At 41.7% G+C, this 17,255-nt stretch overlaps 1 protein-coding gene across 1 annotated transcript in view; it reads left to right on the forward strand.

Annotated features, from left to right (window-relative positions):
• Positions 1-13,646, forward strand: part of sugt1 (SGT1 homolog, MIS12 kinetochore complex assembly cochaperone) — a 134,726-nt gene extending 121,080 nt beyond the window's left edge. The window contains exons 12-13 of the mRNA XM_080196896.1: positions 10,084-10,265; positions 12,676-13,646. Of these exons, the coding sequence (XP_080053022.1) occupies positions 10,084-10,265; positions 12,676-12,777 (284 nt within the window). The 3' untranslated portion in view covers positions 12,778-13,646. The remainder of the gene's footprint in view (positions 1-10,083; positions 10,266-12,675) is intronic.
• Positions 13,647-17,255: the final 3,609 nt, after the last annotated feature.

Consider the following 17,255-nt stretch of genomic DNA (forward strand, 5'->3'; position numbering starts at 1 on the left):
TTTTTTTAAACATATACATAACTTGTACAATAATGTACTTCCCTCCATCCTCTTGCAATTATGTTTATGATGCCTCATTGACTGACTTATTTCTTTATTACTCCAATCCTGTTGGAGAATACAAAGAACAAAGAACAACCCAGCACGGGAAACAGGCCCTTCGGCCCAACGAGCCCGCGCCGCCGCATCACCCTACACCTATTCTACCCTGCATGTCTACGAATGGGACCCTACTCAGTCAGATTCAGGGAAGAAATAGTGTCAATTTGGTAGAAACCGATTAGCCTAAGAGCACATCTTTGGGGTGTGGGAGGAAACCGGAGCGCCCGGAGGAAACCCACGCAACCACAGGGAGAATGCGCAAACTCCCACAGACACAGGCCCAAATCCATGTATCTGCACAGCTAGCAGTGCTAGTCACTGAGCTGTTGCGGCGCCCGTCTACCGGTCCAGGATCAAGCACACACACCGACATGAAGTACTAGGCCACTCCTGGACTTCCAAGAGCAGCCCACGCACGACCCGCCGTGTGCATGCCCCTCGCTTGACACGAGGTGGACCTCCACCTGTGGAATAAAGACAAAAAATATTAATCATACAGCCTGCCCTTCCGGTGTCTCCCGAGGTTTAACCCTATTTAATAGCCCCTACCATATCCCTCCATTCTCGTTTCACTCATGTGCCTATCTAACTGCATCTTAAACGAGTCCAATGTTCCTGCCTCCACCACCCTACTCGGTAGCGCATTCCAGACCCCCACAACTCTCTGCGTAAAGAACCTTCTTCTCACCTCCAAATTATACCTCCCCCCCTCACCCTTAAATGATGACCTCTCGTGTTCGTACCCAGTCTAGGGAGCAGTCTCTCACTATTAACTCTATCTATTCCCTTCAGTATCTTATATACCTCTATCATGTCCCCTCTCAATCTCCGTCTTTCCAAGGAGAATAGCCCCAGTTTCTTCAATCTCTCCTCGTAACCCAGTCCCCCCATGCCAGGCAACATCCTGGTAAACCTCCTCTGCACCCTTTCCAGAGACTCCACGTCCTTCCGGTAGTAAGGTGACCAGAACTGGACGCAGTACTCCAAATGCGGTCTAACCAACGTTCTGTATAACTGAAGCATTAGACGGCAGCTTTTATACTCTAAGCCCCTTCCTATAAAGGCTAACATCCCATAAGCCTTCCTAACAACGTTCTCCACTTGTGACGCAACCTTCATGGATTTGTGAACCTGCACTCCCAGGTCCCTCTGTACGTCTATACTCCTAATCGGCCTACCTTTTATCACATAGCTCCTCTCTGCATTATTCCGTCCAAAATGCATCACCTCGCATTTGTCAGGATTAAATGCCATCTGCCACCTATCTGCCCACTGCACCAACCTATCTATATCCTGTTGTATCACCTGACAATCCAGTTCCGTACCCGCCAACCCTGCCATCTTGGTGTCATCAGCAAACTTGCTGATCACACCACCTACGCCCTCTTCCAAGTCATTTATGTAGACTACAAAGAGGAGAGGTCCCAGTACTGAGCCCTGCGGCACACCACTGGTCACTGGCCTCCAGCCCGAAAAGGTCCCCTCCACAACTACCCTCTGTCTCCTATTTCCCAGCCAGTTTTCAATCCACCTAGCTACCTGGCCTCGTATCCCATGCGCCTTAACCTTTTCTACCAGCCTACCGTGAGGGACTTTGTCAAACGCCTTACTGAAATCCATATAGATGACATCAACGGCTCTCCCATCGTCAACCGTTTTTGTCACCTCCTCAAAGAATTCCACCAGATTCGTAAGGCAAGACCTCCCTCTAACAAAGCCATGTTGCGTATCCCTAATCAGATCGCAACTCTCCAAATGCTCATACATCCTACCCCTAAGTATTTTTTCCATTAACTTCCCTACCACCGACGTCAAACTCACTGGCCTATAATTCCCAGGGTTATCCCTACTACCTTTTTTGAACAACGGGACCACATTTGCTACCCTCCAGTCTTCTGGGACCTCACCTGTGTCCAAAGAAGAGACAAAGATGTGCGCCAGAGGCCCAGCAATTTCATCTTTCGCCTCCCTAAGCAGCCTGGGATAAATACCATCAGGCCCCAGAGCGTTATCCGTCCTTACGCTACCTAAAAGCCCTAGCACTTCCTCTCTCGTAATAACTATATCCTGCAACTGAACCTCCGCTCCCTCCAAGAGACCGCACGATTCCGAACCCCTCTCCTTCGTGAATACCGACGCAAAGTATTCATTCAGGAGCTCCCCCATTCCCTCCGACTCAATACACAACTCTCCTCTCTTGTCCCTAAGAGGACCAATTTTCCCTCTAACTACTCTCTTGGCCTCTAATATAGGAATAAAATGCGTTAGGATTTTCCTTAATCCTACCAGCCAAAGCCATCTCATGCCCTCTCTTCGCCCTTCTAATTCCCCTTTTTAGCTCCCTCCTACTCTCTCTATATTCCTCCAGCGCACACTCCGTACCCATTTGTTTTGACCTAACATACGCCTCCCTCTTCTTCCTGACCAAGTCTTCAATATCCCCCGTAATCCACGGCTCTCTAATCCTACCTTTCCCATCCTTTCGCTTAACCGGAACATACCTCCCCTGCAACCATTTCATTTTGTCCCTAAAAGCCTCCCACTTGCCAACCGTGGACTTGCCAGCTAACAGTCCCTCCCAGTCAGTTTGCTGCAGCTCCCTCCTAATCCTGCCATAGCTCGCCTTTCCCCAGTTCAGCACACTCCCGTTCGGACGGCACTCGTCCCTTTCCATTTTTATCCTAAAATAGACGGACTTGTGGTCACTGTTCGCCACATGTTCGCCTACCTCTACCTCACCCACCTGCCCCGGCTCGTTTCCCAACACTAAATCCAGTATAGCCCCTCCCCTAGTCGGGCTAGTTACATACTGTTCTAGCGACCCTTCCATAACACATTTCACAAACTCCTCTCCCTCCGTACCCCCAGCTCTAGGCCCCCTCCAATTCACTCCGGGAAAATTAAAATCACCCACTACAACCACTCTATTCTTCCTGCATCTGTCCAAAATGCCCCTGCAAATGCCTTCCTCCACTGACTTTGGGCTGTTGGGTGGCCTGTAGTACACCCCTAGCAATGCGATCTCTCCCTTTTTATTCCTCAACTCCACCCACAGCGACTCAATCCCTATCTCTTCCATATCGTCCTCCCTCTGCACTACTGTGATGTTTTCCTTGACTAACAGTGCCACCCCTCCACCTCTCTTCAACCCTCCTCTGTCACACCTAAAACACCTGTACCCAGGAACATTCAGCTGCCAGTCCTGCCCTTCCCGTAACCACGTCTCCGTTACAGCCACCACATCTAACTGCCTCACAAACATCAAGGCCCTAAGCTCATCCGTTTTCCCTGCCACACTCCTCGCATTGAAACAGACACAGTTCAACCCACAAGCGTCCCTCGGAACCACCTTCTCCCTTATAATTTTCCTTTCACCTGTCTCTCTCCCAGCCACCTCCCCACCCCCCCTCCCTATTAGTTTAAATCAATCCTGAGCACCCCAGCTAACCTCCCTGCTAAGACACTAGTCCCCCTCCCGTTGAAATCCTCCCCACCCCTCCTGTACAATTGCCTTTCTCTCCTAAACACCTCCCAGTGATCCACATAAGTAAACCCCTCTACCCTACACCAGTCCCTCAACCATGCATTCAACTGCATGATCTTGTCATTCTTAGCCCTGCTCGTACTGGGCAGCAACCCAGACAGTGCCACCCTGGAGGTCCTGCTCTTTAGTTTGGCCCCCAACTCCCTAAATTGCCTACGGACCTCTCCCCTACTCCTCCTTCCTATATCCCCCTCCCCTATGTGTACTATGACCTCTACCTGGGTCCCCTCCCCTTTCAAAATTCCCTCTACCCTTTCCATTATATCCTTTACCCCTGCTCCAGGGAGGCAGACCACCATCCTGGAGTCGCGCCCCTGCCCACAGAACCTCCTATCAATCCCTCGGACCCTCCCATCCCCTACCACTATCACCTTACCAGCCCCCTTCCGTCCCTCTAAGTCAGTCTCCCCTTCCTTCCTATTTTTCTGTGCCCCTGCCGACGAACCTTGGGGGGCCTCCGGGGAGGCCGGGGGACCCTGACTACTCTTCTTCTTCCTCTTCCCCCTCCTAACAGTCGTCCATCCTCCCTTCTCTTCAGCCCTTGAGACCTCCTCCTGCTCATGTTTCCCAGCCATTATCTCCTCGTTCTCCCTGACTAGAAACGCATCTTCCAGCCGCCCCTCGAGTGCCCTGACCCGGGCCCTCAATCGCTGCAGTTCTAAACATTTACTGCAGATGTGTACCTTGGGGACACGTGACACCACCAGGAACTCCCACATGTGGCACCGGACGCAACTTACATTCCTCCCTATATTCCCTGCCATGTCCCAACCTCCTGTAAGTGCCCAAAGGTAGAAATCTGTCACTCACCTTCTCTAAGCCTACTCTCGCCTAAGCCCAGCGAGCCAAAGCCCTTCTCACTCAGTTCCCACTCACTCCGCTGCCCGCTCCCGACACTGCCCGCTCTATGCTGCTACCCCTTTTTTTATACCCCCCACTCCCCCTTAACGACAATCCCCTGGCCTAACTTCCGGTACGGAAGTAAACTACACTCTAACAAGCCCCGAGAACCGGAAGTACAGGAAAAAAGCGGTTTTTAATTCAAATCAGTCACTCACCACAGCCACAGCCACCAGGTTCAGTGCTCCGGAGAACAATGAGGTGGGTCCCCGGGTGAGTATCCGATTTATACCCCCCGCTCCCCCTTAACGACTATCCCCTGGCCTAACTTCCGGTACGGAAGTAAACTACACTCTAACAAGCCCCGAGAACCGGAAGTACAGGAAAAAAGCGGTTTTTAATTCAAATCAGTCACTCGCCACAGCCACCAGGTTCAATGCTCCGGAGAACAATGAGAATGTTAACATTTAAAAATACATTGAAACATGAACACTCAATGATTAAGCAAGAACAAACTCTGATGTATATGAAGAGAAAGTAGGCAGCAGTAACTTAACACTAAAGCTTATAAAGCTTTATATGCTCTAACTTTAGTTCTTTTTGCTTCTCGTATGTAACAAAAATCTTGAAGGTTTGTTCACTTCTCTTGGAGCCAGCCACAGATATGTCATAGTACTCTAGAATTCACTTTAAATTTCCTCAGTGTTCCAGCTGTACTCCTGGGTGTGAAATCTTTTGGGGTTCTTCAATTTATTGTTGTTAAGCAATCCTCCAAATTCTACACAGAGCCTCAGCTGCAAACTTCTCAGCTCAAACTTGACCTCTGCTGCATTCTCCAAGCTAACTGCTTTCTACCACATTAACTCTCTTTCATTTTGAAGTCCATTGTGACTTCTAGCTAAGCATACTTTCCAGTTTTCCCCCTGTCAAATTCCCATAGAGTTCAAGCGCCACCCACATTCCTCTGGTAAACAAAGTGAATAATTTATCTGCTTTAGTGCAAGCCTGACTAATATCCAATTTGGCTCTCCCAACTCAGTAAGCTGCAGCCTACACCAATCCAAAATGCCTTATGAGAAACGCACAGCTAAATTGGGCAAAGGAATCTTTAACCCCTAAAGCTATCTCCATTGCAACATGGCTTACTCTGGGATGTGCTCAAACAGAAATATAAACTAATTATTTCACCTTCAGCACAACTCTTTGATTCAGTAACCATGTGAACAACTCATAGTAGTTTTACGACCCTTTCTCTAAACCTTCTGTTCCTACTAAGGGATTCTCTTGTTGGTCAATTGCGTTTAACTTATTTTCGTCTGGGAACTATATACTTAGATTCTGTTATAGGCTCTGCGATAAGTCATCCATTGTTTAAAGTTTTTATACTTCTAGCCCCATAAGATAAACACAGGTTTCTGTTTAACTGTAATTGACTCAAGCTTGTTTGATTCACATATACTGATTGCTTACAAGTTTCCAGCATAGAAAGAGGTGCTTTGGCCCAACTTGTCCATGCTGCCCAGTTTTTACCACTAAGCTAGTCCCAATTGCCTGCATTTGCCTCATTTCCCTCTATACCCATCTTACCCATGTAATTGTCTAAGTGCTCTTTAAAAGTCAAAATTACTGCCCCTGGCAGCTTGTTCCAAATACTTAACACTCTGTGAAAAAATTGCCCCTCTGGACTCTCTCTCTCCCTTCTCACCTTTAAACCTATGCCTTCTAGTTTTAGACTCCCCTACCTTTGGGAAAAGATGTTGAATATCTAGCTGATCTGTGCCTCATTATTATATAGACCTCCATGAATTCACCCCAAAGCTGCTTCCGCTTCAGGGAATAAAGTCCCAGTCTATCCAGCCTCTCGTTATAAATCAACTATCAAATCCCGATAGCATCCTAATAAATCTTTTCTGCACTCTTAATAATATCCTTTCTATAATAGGATGACCACAACTGTACACAGTATTCCAAGTGTGGCCTTACCAATGTCTTGTACAACTTCAACAAGATGTCCCAATTCCTTATTTAATGTTCTGATCAATGAAACCAAGCATGCTGAATGTTGCCTTCACCAAAGTATTTCATTAATCTTGCATTTAACACTTTAATTCCTAAAACTAAATGTTATGTTTCAAAACAAAAAATGAACTAGATATTCACAATATTATCATATCCTAGCAGCAAATCTGTTGTCTTCCACATCAGAAAACATTCATAGTTTACATTCTTGAGCACATAAAGTAATTTGCTGCAGTTTAGAATTTTTCTTTGCTACAGAGTTCTTCTCTGACACTCTTTGCAGTAATATCCAAAATAGCAGTGAATATGAAATAGCATGGCACTAGCTTCAGTCAACTTTTCTCAGCTGCTGCCTTTTGACCTTCAAATACCTGTCAATCATCTCAGCTCCAGAACACCATTGCAGAAGTTCCCCAGGTTAGTGTCCTAGGCCCAACCATCTTCAGCTGCTTCATCAATGACCTTCTTTCCATCGTAAGGTCAGAAGTGGAGATGTTTGCAGATGACTACACAATGTATAGCACCATTCATGACAGTTCATGTCCAAATGCAGCAAGCCCAACCTTGCTTTTGGCGCTAAAGTTTTAGAAAGGAACTTGAATTAGAACCTTGTGACTCAGAGGCAGGATTGTTTCCACTAGTAGAGCATATGAATTCTATGCGTGTCAGCTATGGATCAGTTAGGAAGATTCTCCTGAGTCATATTGTTCTGAGTTTAAGTTCCATTTCAGGGTTTGAATTCAAAAATAAAAGCTGAAGTGCCATCTTTCAGATGAGACATTATATCAAGGCTCTATCTGATTGATCAGCTGGATGTAAAAGATCCATTGACACTATTTTAAAGGTTATCCACCGTGACTTGACAAATATTTATTCCTCAAGCAACATCATCAAAAACAAATCATCTGGTCATTACCTTCCTGTTCGTGGGGTTTACTATGTGCAACTTTGTTGCTGTGGTCCAACATTGAAACTACAAAAGTACTGTAAAGAAATTTGGGACATCTGGTAGTCATAAAAGATACTGTACTCTTCTATTTTTTCAAATTGATAAATTGAAAGTCTGTTATGTCATTCCAGGATGCTAGCCAGGGTACACAGGGTTGTTAAAAAAATTGAGATCATGCATATTGTAGTCAGGACAGTTATAATCACAATACAGGATGAAAAGTCTAAGAATATATTCCAAAGAGATAGTTGGCAGGTTTGCTAGCAAATCCCTGTATGTATAAATGTCACAAACACTGACTCATTTTCCTGGGATTTAGGAAGGAAAGAAAGGAGAACCTTTTAGTAAGGATATAGTCAATTTGAAGAATATATGGGGAGACGCAATCTAGCTGCAGACTTGGGAGCTAAAAATGCAGGATGTCAGGTTTAATGTCAATGGAAAGAAAAGTATGCTGAAAACAAATAAGTCAATCCATGAAAATAGCAAGTAATTTGACCTACTATATTCTTCTCCTCCATCCTCATTTTTTGCCGAACAAGGTTAAACTAAATTTCTCCGATTCTTGCGCTCTGTGCTTATTTGCTGTATTGAAAATAAACTTAATGACCTCATCTCACCCTGTATTATTTCACACCAGTTTGGAATGATTTGAAAGTACATGTTAAAGGTGCAGTATGTAATCAGACTACCCACAGATTCTATTATCTGTAGTTTCTGTTATCAAATAATTAGATATTGCACAGTATGAGTAAGGACTGAATGCATGACTTCCAGACTGCTTATGGATTAGATGAGTGCTGTTGTACTTAAAAGAATATCTAAATCTGACCCTCAATGTCTCATAATTGGTGGAAGGTAAGAACATACATAAGAACATAAGAAATAGGAGTAGGAGCAGGCCATCTAGCCCTTCGAGCCTGCCCCGCCATTCAACAAGATCATAGCTGATCTGAAGTGGATCAGTTCCACTTTCCCACTTTCTCCCCATAACCCTTAATTCCTTTGTCTATCAGAAACCTATCTACCCGTGACTTAACTATATTCAGCGAGGTAGCCTCCACCACTTCAATGGACAGAGAATTCCAGAGACTCACCTCCCTTTGAGTGAAGAAGTTCCTCCTCAACTCCGATCTAAACTGCACCCCACCCACCTTATTTTGAGGCTGTGCCCTCTAGTTCTGTTTTCCTTTCTAAGCAGGAAGAATCTCTCTACCTCTATCTATCCCCTTCATTATCTTATATCTCTCTATAAGATCCCCCCTCAGCCTTCTAAACTCTGAGTACAGATCCAGTCTATTCAATCTTTCCTCATAGGCTAGCCCCCTCATCTCTGGTATCAGCCTAGTGAACCTTCTCTGCATTCCCTCCAAGGCCAATATATGCTTTCGCAAATGTGACGACCAAAACTGCACACAGTCCTCCAGTTGCGGCCTCACCAGTGCCCTGTACAGTTGCAGCAAGACTTCCTTGCTTTTATATTCTATCCCCCTTGCTATAAAGGCGTACATTCCATTCGCCTTCTTGATCACCTGCAGACTGGGTTTTTGCGACTCATGCACGAGGACCCCTAGGTCCCTCTGCACCGTAGCATGCTGCAGCTTTTCGCCTTCTAAATAATAATCCCTCCTACTATTATTTCTGCCAAAGTGGATAACTTCACATTTGCTAACTTTATATTCCATCTGCCAGGTCCTCACCCACTCACTCAGCCTATCCAGATCTCTCTGCAGACTTTCTGCGCCTTCCCTGCAACTTGCTTTTTCACTCATCTTCGTGCCATCAGCAAATTTCATTACCCTACACTCAGCCCTCTCCAGATCGTCTGTGAATGGTAAACTGATGTGCATGACAGATAAAGGCAATTTTTCAAAGTTTGAAATCCAGCAAGTGTTTTTTTTTTAAAATAAAGTTAATTAGATTAAAAAAAAGAAATTGAGTAATTGTTGTTGACAGCCATGGAGAGACATCTCCGTGACAAAAGAGAAAGCGAGGAAAAGATTAGACATGTTAAAAATTGGAGGCTGAAAAAGGACCCCTAGAGCTGGAACGAGGTGGAACAACAAACAGTTAATTAAAAGTATAGCTTTTTCACTCAATTAGTAGAATTTCAAAAAGCTTTTGCCATCTTAAAAATGAATACAGGAAACTGAAAGGGAAAACTTAAAAGAGAATGATTTTGAACTTCCAAAATGTAAGTGGAGATGAATATTCAAATTGGTATAATATGATACAGTAATTGAAGAAAGTTAACACTGATGTTCTAAGTTTTTTAAAGTATTGACATTAGAAAGTGGGTGACGATGGATAGCAACTTATGTAAAATTGATTTGTGTTTTCGTGGTTAGGAGAACAATGAAGGTATGTACTTTCTTTCCAGAAGTGTTAATGTTGGGGTTTCTTTGTCTTATGCATAATTTGTAACAAAAATGATGAGACCAGACAGGAAGTTTGCTGAAGTTCCAGACAGTCTTCAGTTAGTGCAGGTCTTCTTCCTAAGATTTCAATAAGGTAACCATTGTTGGACTTTTCTTTTGGATACATTTGTTGAAGATATCAGTGTTCAAATTATTCAGGTGGCTGAATGTTCTTATATTATGTCCTTTTAATTGATCTTACGGAATTCTAGTGCAGTCGCAGCAGTATCCATCCTCCTCTCACTGCACAAGGAATTGGGATAAACTAGTTATGGAAATTAAGCAGGAGGAGAATGATGAGAAACCTGAAGGAGATGCAGCTCTAAACCAACTGTTTCAGAAAATTTATGCTGATGGATCTGATGAAGTGAAGCGTGCTATGAATAAGTCATTTGTAAGTATTGCACCCTTCATTGGTTTTCTTACATATTTATTTCAATGGCCAAATCTTAGGAGCAGTGATAGATTGACATTTGTTCCTAGTTATTTTGCACATTTCTTGCCAGAACTTCCAAATAAAACACCCTGAGAAATGTGGAGCATTGTTGCTCCTAGGTTGCTTCCTTCATAGTGAAGGAGCATTGGGGAAGTCAACCCACATTTTTTTTTACAGCGTTTGGTGCTATGTAATAAGTTGAAATATCCCAAAGATAATTTGACAAGGGAAAAAGTAAATTTTGAGGCAAGTGTGAAGGGATATAGTATCTTGGGGGAGATAGGCAAGAGCATTAGAGGATGGGAGAGCAATACATGGGTTGAAGGGTGCACTTGCTGAGGGAGTCAGTAATACAGTTACATATGAGTTAGAACTGCTTTTAATCCTTCTAATTTATGAGTACTAATCTGAAGTGAGTTGGGACCATCCAAAGTCTCTTGACTTTAACTCGAGTTTTGAAGGATTTCAGTTACAAGATAATTGCCCAACAGAAGTTGAAACTTTGCAAGTAATTCCTGTGGAGTACTTGCATTTGGACTTCTGAGGGGTATCTTCAGAGAGAGAGAACATTTAGAGACTGAAAGTTCTGCGCCATTAAATAAATTTACATGTTGCATGATGTATCAGGATGTAAAGCAAAACTTGTTAAATAAACTATCGGAGTTTGCAACTTTGTTTTTATGTCGGCTTTGAGTCATTGGACCCTGCAAAATATTTTTGAAGTAATGGACTCTGTCAGTGCTCTTTTTAATGATGTGATCTGTGTCACCAAGGCAACAATAGGTCTGATTTGCTCAATCAGGTACAGTTGGCAAACACAGACAGTCTCAAGGAATGCTCATCAAAAAAATCACTTGCTTGTCACCACTTTTTTTTAAATAAATGGTATATCATGGATTCCAGACATGTAGTGTCTGACTGGTGTGCCATAAAAAATGTTGCTATTCCTGGAGAGGTCACTTGATTTTAGAATCTGCCTTTATACCTATACAGTCACAAAAACTAGGCATTGTCCAATAGTGTCATTTGCCATTTTTGCTTCAGTTTACTGCAACTCAGTTGAACTTCGCTCAATATTATCCACTTAGTTTCCAGACATAGAGTTCTAGTGTACGGTAAATAACAATGGCATCAACACTGTTTTGTACTTTACTGTTTGTAGTTTTTGCAGTATGTCAATATTGCTGATCTATGATTCTACTTGATCTTTTTCTTCCATTTCTAATTTAGCAGGGTTTCTCTAAACCACTGCAATTTGCTTTCCCCCATTTAAATGTATTTGTTCTGAATTTAAAACTTTGTTTGTTCTTTGCTAAAATTGGTTATATTATGGTCATTGTGATCATTGTTTCAAAACAATTGTCTACTCTTTTCATTACTTAATCTGCCATTGTGACAGAATTCCAACTCTTGGTTTTTCTCTTGACTCTCCTGTCACCCACTAATCTGCCACCAGCCAACTGCTTGCAGCTACCTTCCCCACTTGGAATAAATGTCCAAAATTGAAAACGTTTGCTAAGTTATTGGCCACAGAGGATACCTTAACCTCCTTCCCTCTGCTTCTCACAGAATGGCATTAATTTTTGTTCTGTGACTTTCCAAAACTGCCTTTTGCTAGTTCCTGTGTTCCTCAAACTCATAACTTTGAACTTGACTGAATGTAGTTTAAAACATTGAGAGGGGATGTCATCGAAACTTAAAATTCTAACGTGATAGGTTTGGAAAGAATGTTCCTGATGTTGGGGAGTCACGATCTAGAGATCATAGTTTGAGGATAAAAGGTAAACCTTTTAGGACTGAGATGAAGAGAAATTTCTTTACCCAGAGAGTAGTGAATCTGTGGAATCGCAACCATAGAAAGTAGTTGAGGCCAAACCATTGATTGAAGAAGCTCTTAGGCTAAATAGATCAAGGAATATTGGGGGAAGGGAGATTAGGATATTGAATGTGATGAGCAGCCATGATCAAAATGAATGGTGGAGCAGAGTCGAAGGTCTGAATGGCCTACTCCTGCCTCTATTTTCCATGTTTCTGTGTAGCCAGGATATTTCCTGTAGATATTTGCTTCGGAAACTCAGACAATCCAGGAACTTCCCCGTGCAGCAAAATTTGGACAATGCAGATTGTTCTAACCTAAATGTTCTGTACACGTAATGCATAAGTTCAAACATTGAATTCACAATGATTGATATAATCTTTGAGGATCTGTCTTGTGACTGTGATTAATCTGATTTAGAAAAAAAATCCAGCTGGATGCATTTCTTTGCACTATCATCGTTCAATTGATATAACCGTCAACGGTAATTTAGAAGAGGATGTAAATGAGCATTGCAAAAAGCTAAAATTCACTTTTTCTGTGTATTTTTAGACTGAATCTGGAGGTACCGTTCTGAGCACAAATTGGACCGAAGTGGGCAAAAAAACAGTGGCTGTGAATCCTCCAGATGACATGGAGTGGAAGAAACTTTGATGTCTAACCTTGGTGCAGTGTTTGCCATGATTAATTCAACTTTCAAAGCAGCTTTTCTTTTGTTTCAACACTGATTATGTACTATGCCTTAGACTTGAATGATCTTTGCATGGATTTGATATATTCATGAGTCTGAGATTAATGTTGAAAGAAGTTTAACATTTTTTTTCACTTTTACATTTTTTTAATGTTAAACTATCAGCAGTTTCCATCCATGGAATAAATTTGATATGCATACATATATGGTGTTTCTGCGTGTGTGAATAGTTTTATATCAATCCCTGCTTGCATAACCATCGATTTTACCCACATATTTGCACTCGTTAGATTGAAGCAAAGTTTTCTAAGATATCATAGAAACATGTTACATCTAACATGGATGGGGGAAGGGACGAGATGGCATTCTCTGTGCCCCTGCGGTGGCGTGTTTCTCGGAGGTGGCCTGCAGTTGGCTGTCAGTGGGATTCACATTGAATCTACCCCACACTGCCAGGAAACCCGCAGCAAGGATTTTCAGTTGGCAGGACCAGAAGGTCACGCTAACAGCAAGAGCCAAAAAATCCCGCTTGTGATTTCATTTTCATGAGGCAGACTGGCATGTAATTGCAATTGGCTTCATTTGTATTAATTTGAAATATTTGACAATATTTACAGTAAAATTTTGTCTGAACTGGTTAAGTAAATAATATGAAAATGTCAAGATGGTAAACTTGCACTAACTTTTTCATCTTGCAATTGAATTGTTTCAGTTTTCCTATTCAGGTGTTGGATTTTGTTAAATTAAGCTTTTTGCTTTGGTTGCTCATCTTGCTTTAGTTTCATTTTTGAGGCTTAATAGAGAAATGTAAATACATTGCCTATTTACTTCATATGTGTGTTTGTGTTTTTTCAAATATTCACGCATCTAAATGTGCAAGATTAAGATCTCGGTATGTCCTGTTTTTAACAGTCATAATGTAACATAGCAACTTAACTAAAATTTCCATTTGCTGTGGTTCCTAACCTTAGCCAGAAGGGAATTATGAAAATTTGGCAAAATTCCATATGAAACGAGAAAAATGATTATTAAACGCTGCATTTTTTGCCTCATTTAAGAAGGTGCTGGACCAAGCCATATACAGTTTTCCTTAATTACCTGACATGTTCTTAATTTGGCGACAGTGTCTAAAAATTTTTTCCTTGAACTTCAGGATTTAGTTGTGTAGCCGTAGTATCAATACAGTGATGCCATGTCAGCAGATATTCCAACATTGTCACCAGTCAAAACAAGAGAATCGTAATTGTGTAGTATTTAACTAATTTAAAATGCAGTGAAATAGGGAATCAAAAACTCGTAAGTGACCATTGAAAAATTGGCTACAGTTGCAAGTAAGATTTTTAAAGCAGCACTCCAGTTTAAAAAAAAGGTAATCATTATATTTCAGCCATCATTAGTTTTCCTTGTGTTTTTTTTTAAATATCATAGTGCTGGTCAATAATGGCTATTTGAGGTTTGTCTGACACAGTGATGAATTGGTGAGATAATTGCAAATATGTTGTATATAAGATTCTGCTACACAAAGGCATTCTCAGTGATTGATTTCTGTCAGTCAAATTTAAAGAATCCACAGGGCACCTGAACAATATAGGCAAGGAAGATTTCAAATTCAGTTCTCTGATCAGTGTTGAAATAGTTGATCTTGTTCAAGGTGGTGGCATCCAAGCACTCGTGGCCAGCTGTCAATCAATATTGAAACTCAGATTTGACGAGGCACTTAAGCAAGATATTGGACAGCCACTGATCCTCAAAAATAGTAGCAGTAGGCGATAACCTAGAAACCATTTTTAAATGGGTAATTAAGATTTAACCTACTGGCCACACAATTTTGAAGCAATTAATTTTTTAAATGTCCAGATATCCCTTTTCTTAAAAAAAAAACTTCTGCATTATATTTGAATGTTTTCAGTGGTTTATATAAGGCAGTAATTTTGCGGTAATTTTGATTTATTTTGTGTAAAGTTTGTGCATGTTAATATACTAAAAAAAGTAATTAACTTGAAAACTCTAGTTGCATACATAATCCCAACTGAATATCAACTGTATTTCTATTTTGCAGCAACTTAATATGATTAACTTTATAAAATTGCTACAATCTTGTTTGAGATAACTAGTGTTTAAAGAAACAGTCAAATACCCAATGATCATAAGAGCTAGGAGCAGAAGTAAGGCATATGGTCGCTTGAGCCTGCTTCCCCATTCAGTAAGATCATGGCTGATCTTTTTGTGGATTTAGCTCCATTTTGCTGCCCGCTTACCATATAATTCCTTTACTGTTCAAAGTTCTATCTGTCTTTGTCTTAAAAATAGTCAAGAAGGTAGACTTAACTAGTTCACTGGGCAGGAAATTCTACAGATTCACAACCCTTTGGGTGAAGAAGTTCCTCCTCAACTCAGTTCTAAATCTACTCTCCCTTATTTTGAGGCCATGCCCCTTAGTTCTAGTTTCACTTACCAGTGGAAACAACCTCCCTGCTTATATCTTACTCCCTTCATCATTATATATGTTTCTCTAAGATCCCCCCACCTCCATTCTTCTGAATTCTAATGAATATAGTCCCAGTCTACTCAGTCTCTCTTCATAAACCAACCCTCTCAATCTCCTCTGCACCTCCTCCAGTGCCAGTATATTTTTTCCCAAATAAGGAGAGCATTATTGTACACAGTACTCCAGGTGTGGCCTCTCCAGTTCCTTTATACAGCGGCAACATAACCCCCATGTTTTTAAATGTTATCCCTCTAGCATTGAAGGACAAAATTCCATTTGCCTTCTTAATAACCTTAATTCCATCTCCATACCATAATTACCTGCAAACTAACTTTTTGCAATTCATGCACAAGGACATGAATGCATAGCAGTATGCTGCAATTTTTTACCTTAAGTAATAGTCCAGTTTGCTTTTATTACTACCAAAATGGATGATGACCTCACATTTACCAACATTGTACTCCATTTGCCAGACCCTTGCCCACTCAAACTAAATCAACTAAAATAAATTACATCCAGATTCTACAATTTAAAACAAAATAGTTTTGTATACCAGGAACAGGTAAAACATACATTAAATAAAGTCTTCGGTAATTATTTATACTTTACTTCGTAAGACTGGATTTTAATATATTCATGTTTATGATTAAAAATCTCAGCTGAATCACCCCTTTTTCCTTATGACTCCCGTCAAAGTCTTTAGCTATTTATTAGGCTTTCAAAGGTTTATTCACTTTCTAAGACCAAACCAAAGTGGCACACTCGTGGGAATTCACTGTTTCTCCTCAATGTTCCTGCTGTTTTAGATTTGGCATAGAATTTTTCTCATAAGATTGTAAGTGTCGAATGAGAAAATGTGAGTGAATGGCTTTTTTTTTGGCAAAGCATGAGTTGTGATTTTACAGCACTTAGTACAATAAAAGAACCTCAATGTGATTTTCGCCACCATGGACCCTCCAGGCAAGTGACTTCCCCAAAGTGGCTGCAACTATACAACATTAGCAATGGAGAGCTGCATGTAAGTGTTCATGATGGATTCAGACAGTCATGCCAGGAAGATGACACTATTCTAAGGTTCACGGAGGGAGAGCAGAGGCAGCAGCTGGTCATGGAGAGAGGAGGGATGTTTCCTTCCCTTGGACCGGCAACAAACCAGGGGTTAGGCAGGCAGTGAGACCTGGGAGGTGGCGATAGTCAATGCCCTTAATGCGCTGGCAACCTCTTTGCTCTGGCAGGGTGGGGGAAAGACGAGAGAGACAGACAGTCCGTGAGGTTACGCTGCACTTGAGATGACTCCGCTCCCTTTTACCCCAGAAGCTGTTGCTCAGTTGTACCTCCTTGCTCGCCTTCATTACTGCTATGCCTGAAACTCACTTATGTAGAGTGGCTGTAATTCATGCTGGTGTGATGCTTGGCCAATGTGATTAATGTAAGTGAGGGAGGATGATTGTGTGCCATTGTTGATAATTAAATTGATGTACATGTGGACTTCACTGCGTTCGTAGTACCTCCACCTCAGGAAGTGCCCTTGATTTCTGACAACCCTATTCTGGTTTACAACTGCTTTACAGCTTCGCTGACCTTTCTCTGCTTGCTGCACTCAGCATGTATTCACCAATTGGGTGTTTTCAGTCCCAAACTAACCCCAAAAACCAGGCAAAATTCCACAATGTCCCAGAATTCCGACCAAGGTTCCAACTTGAATTACTCATATCTATGGCAACAGAGGTTAATTGAGGTGTTTAATATATTTTTTAATTAATTTAACTTTTAGCTTTAAGTTCAAATAATTTAAATTTTCAAAGAAGTTGGACAATTTACTAACTGTAGTACTCCAACTAAATGAAGGTCACCTGCCATTTTTATAGCTTCACACTCCTAACTCTGACCTTATAAGTGCACATATGGAACCTTTTGAATTACTATCATTTGAGTTAATCTGGCAATTTCTAA

The sequence above is a fragment of the Carcharhinus amblyrhynchos genome, chromosome 10 (assembly GCF_965287045.1).
Source record: "Carcharhinus amblyrhynchos chromosome 10, sCarAmb.v2.hapA, whole genome shotgun sequence".
In the NCBI taxonomy this organism is placed as follows: Eukaryota; Metazoa; Chordata; class Chondrichthyes; order Carcharhiniformes; family Carcharhinidae; genus Carcharhinus; species Carcharhinus amblyrhynchos.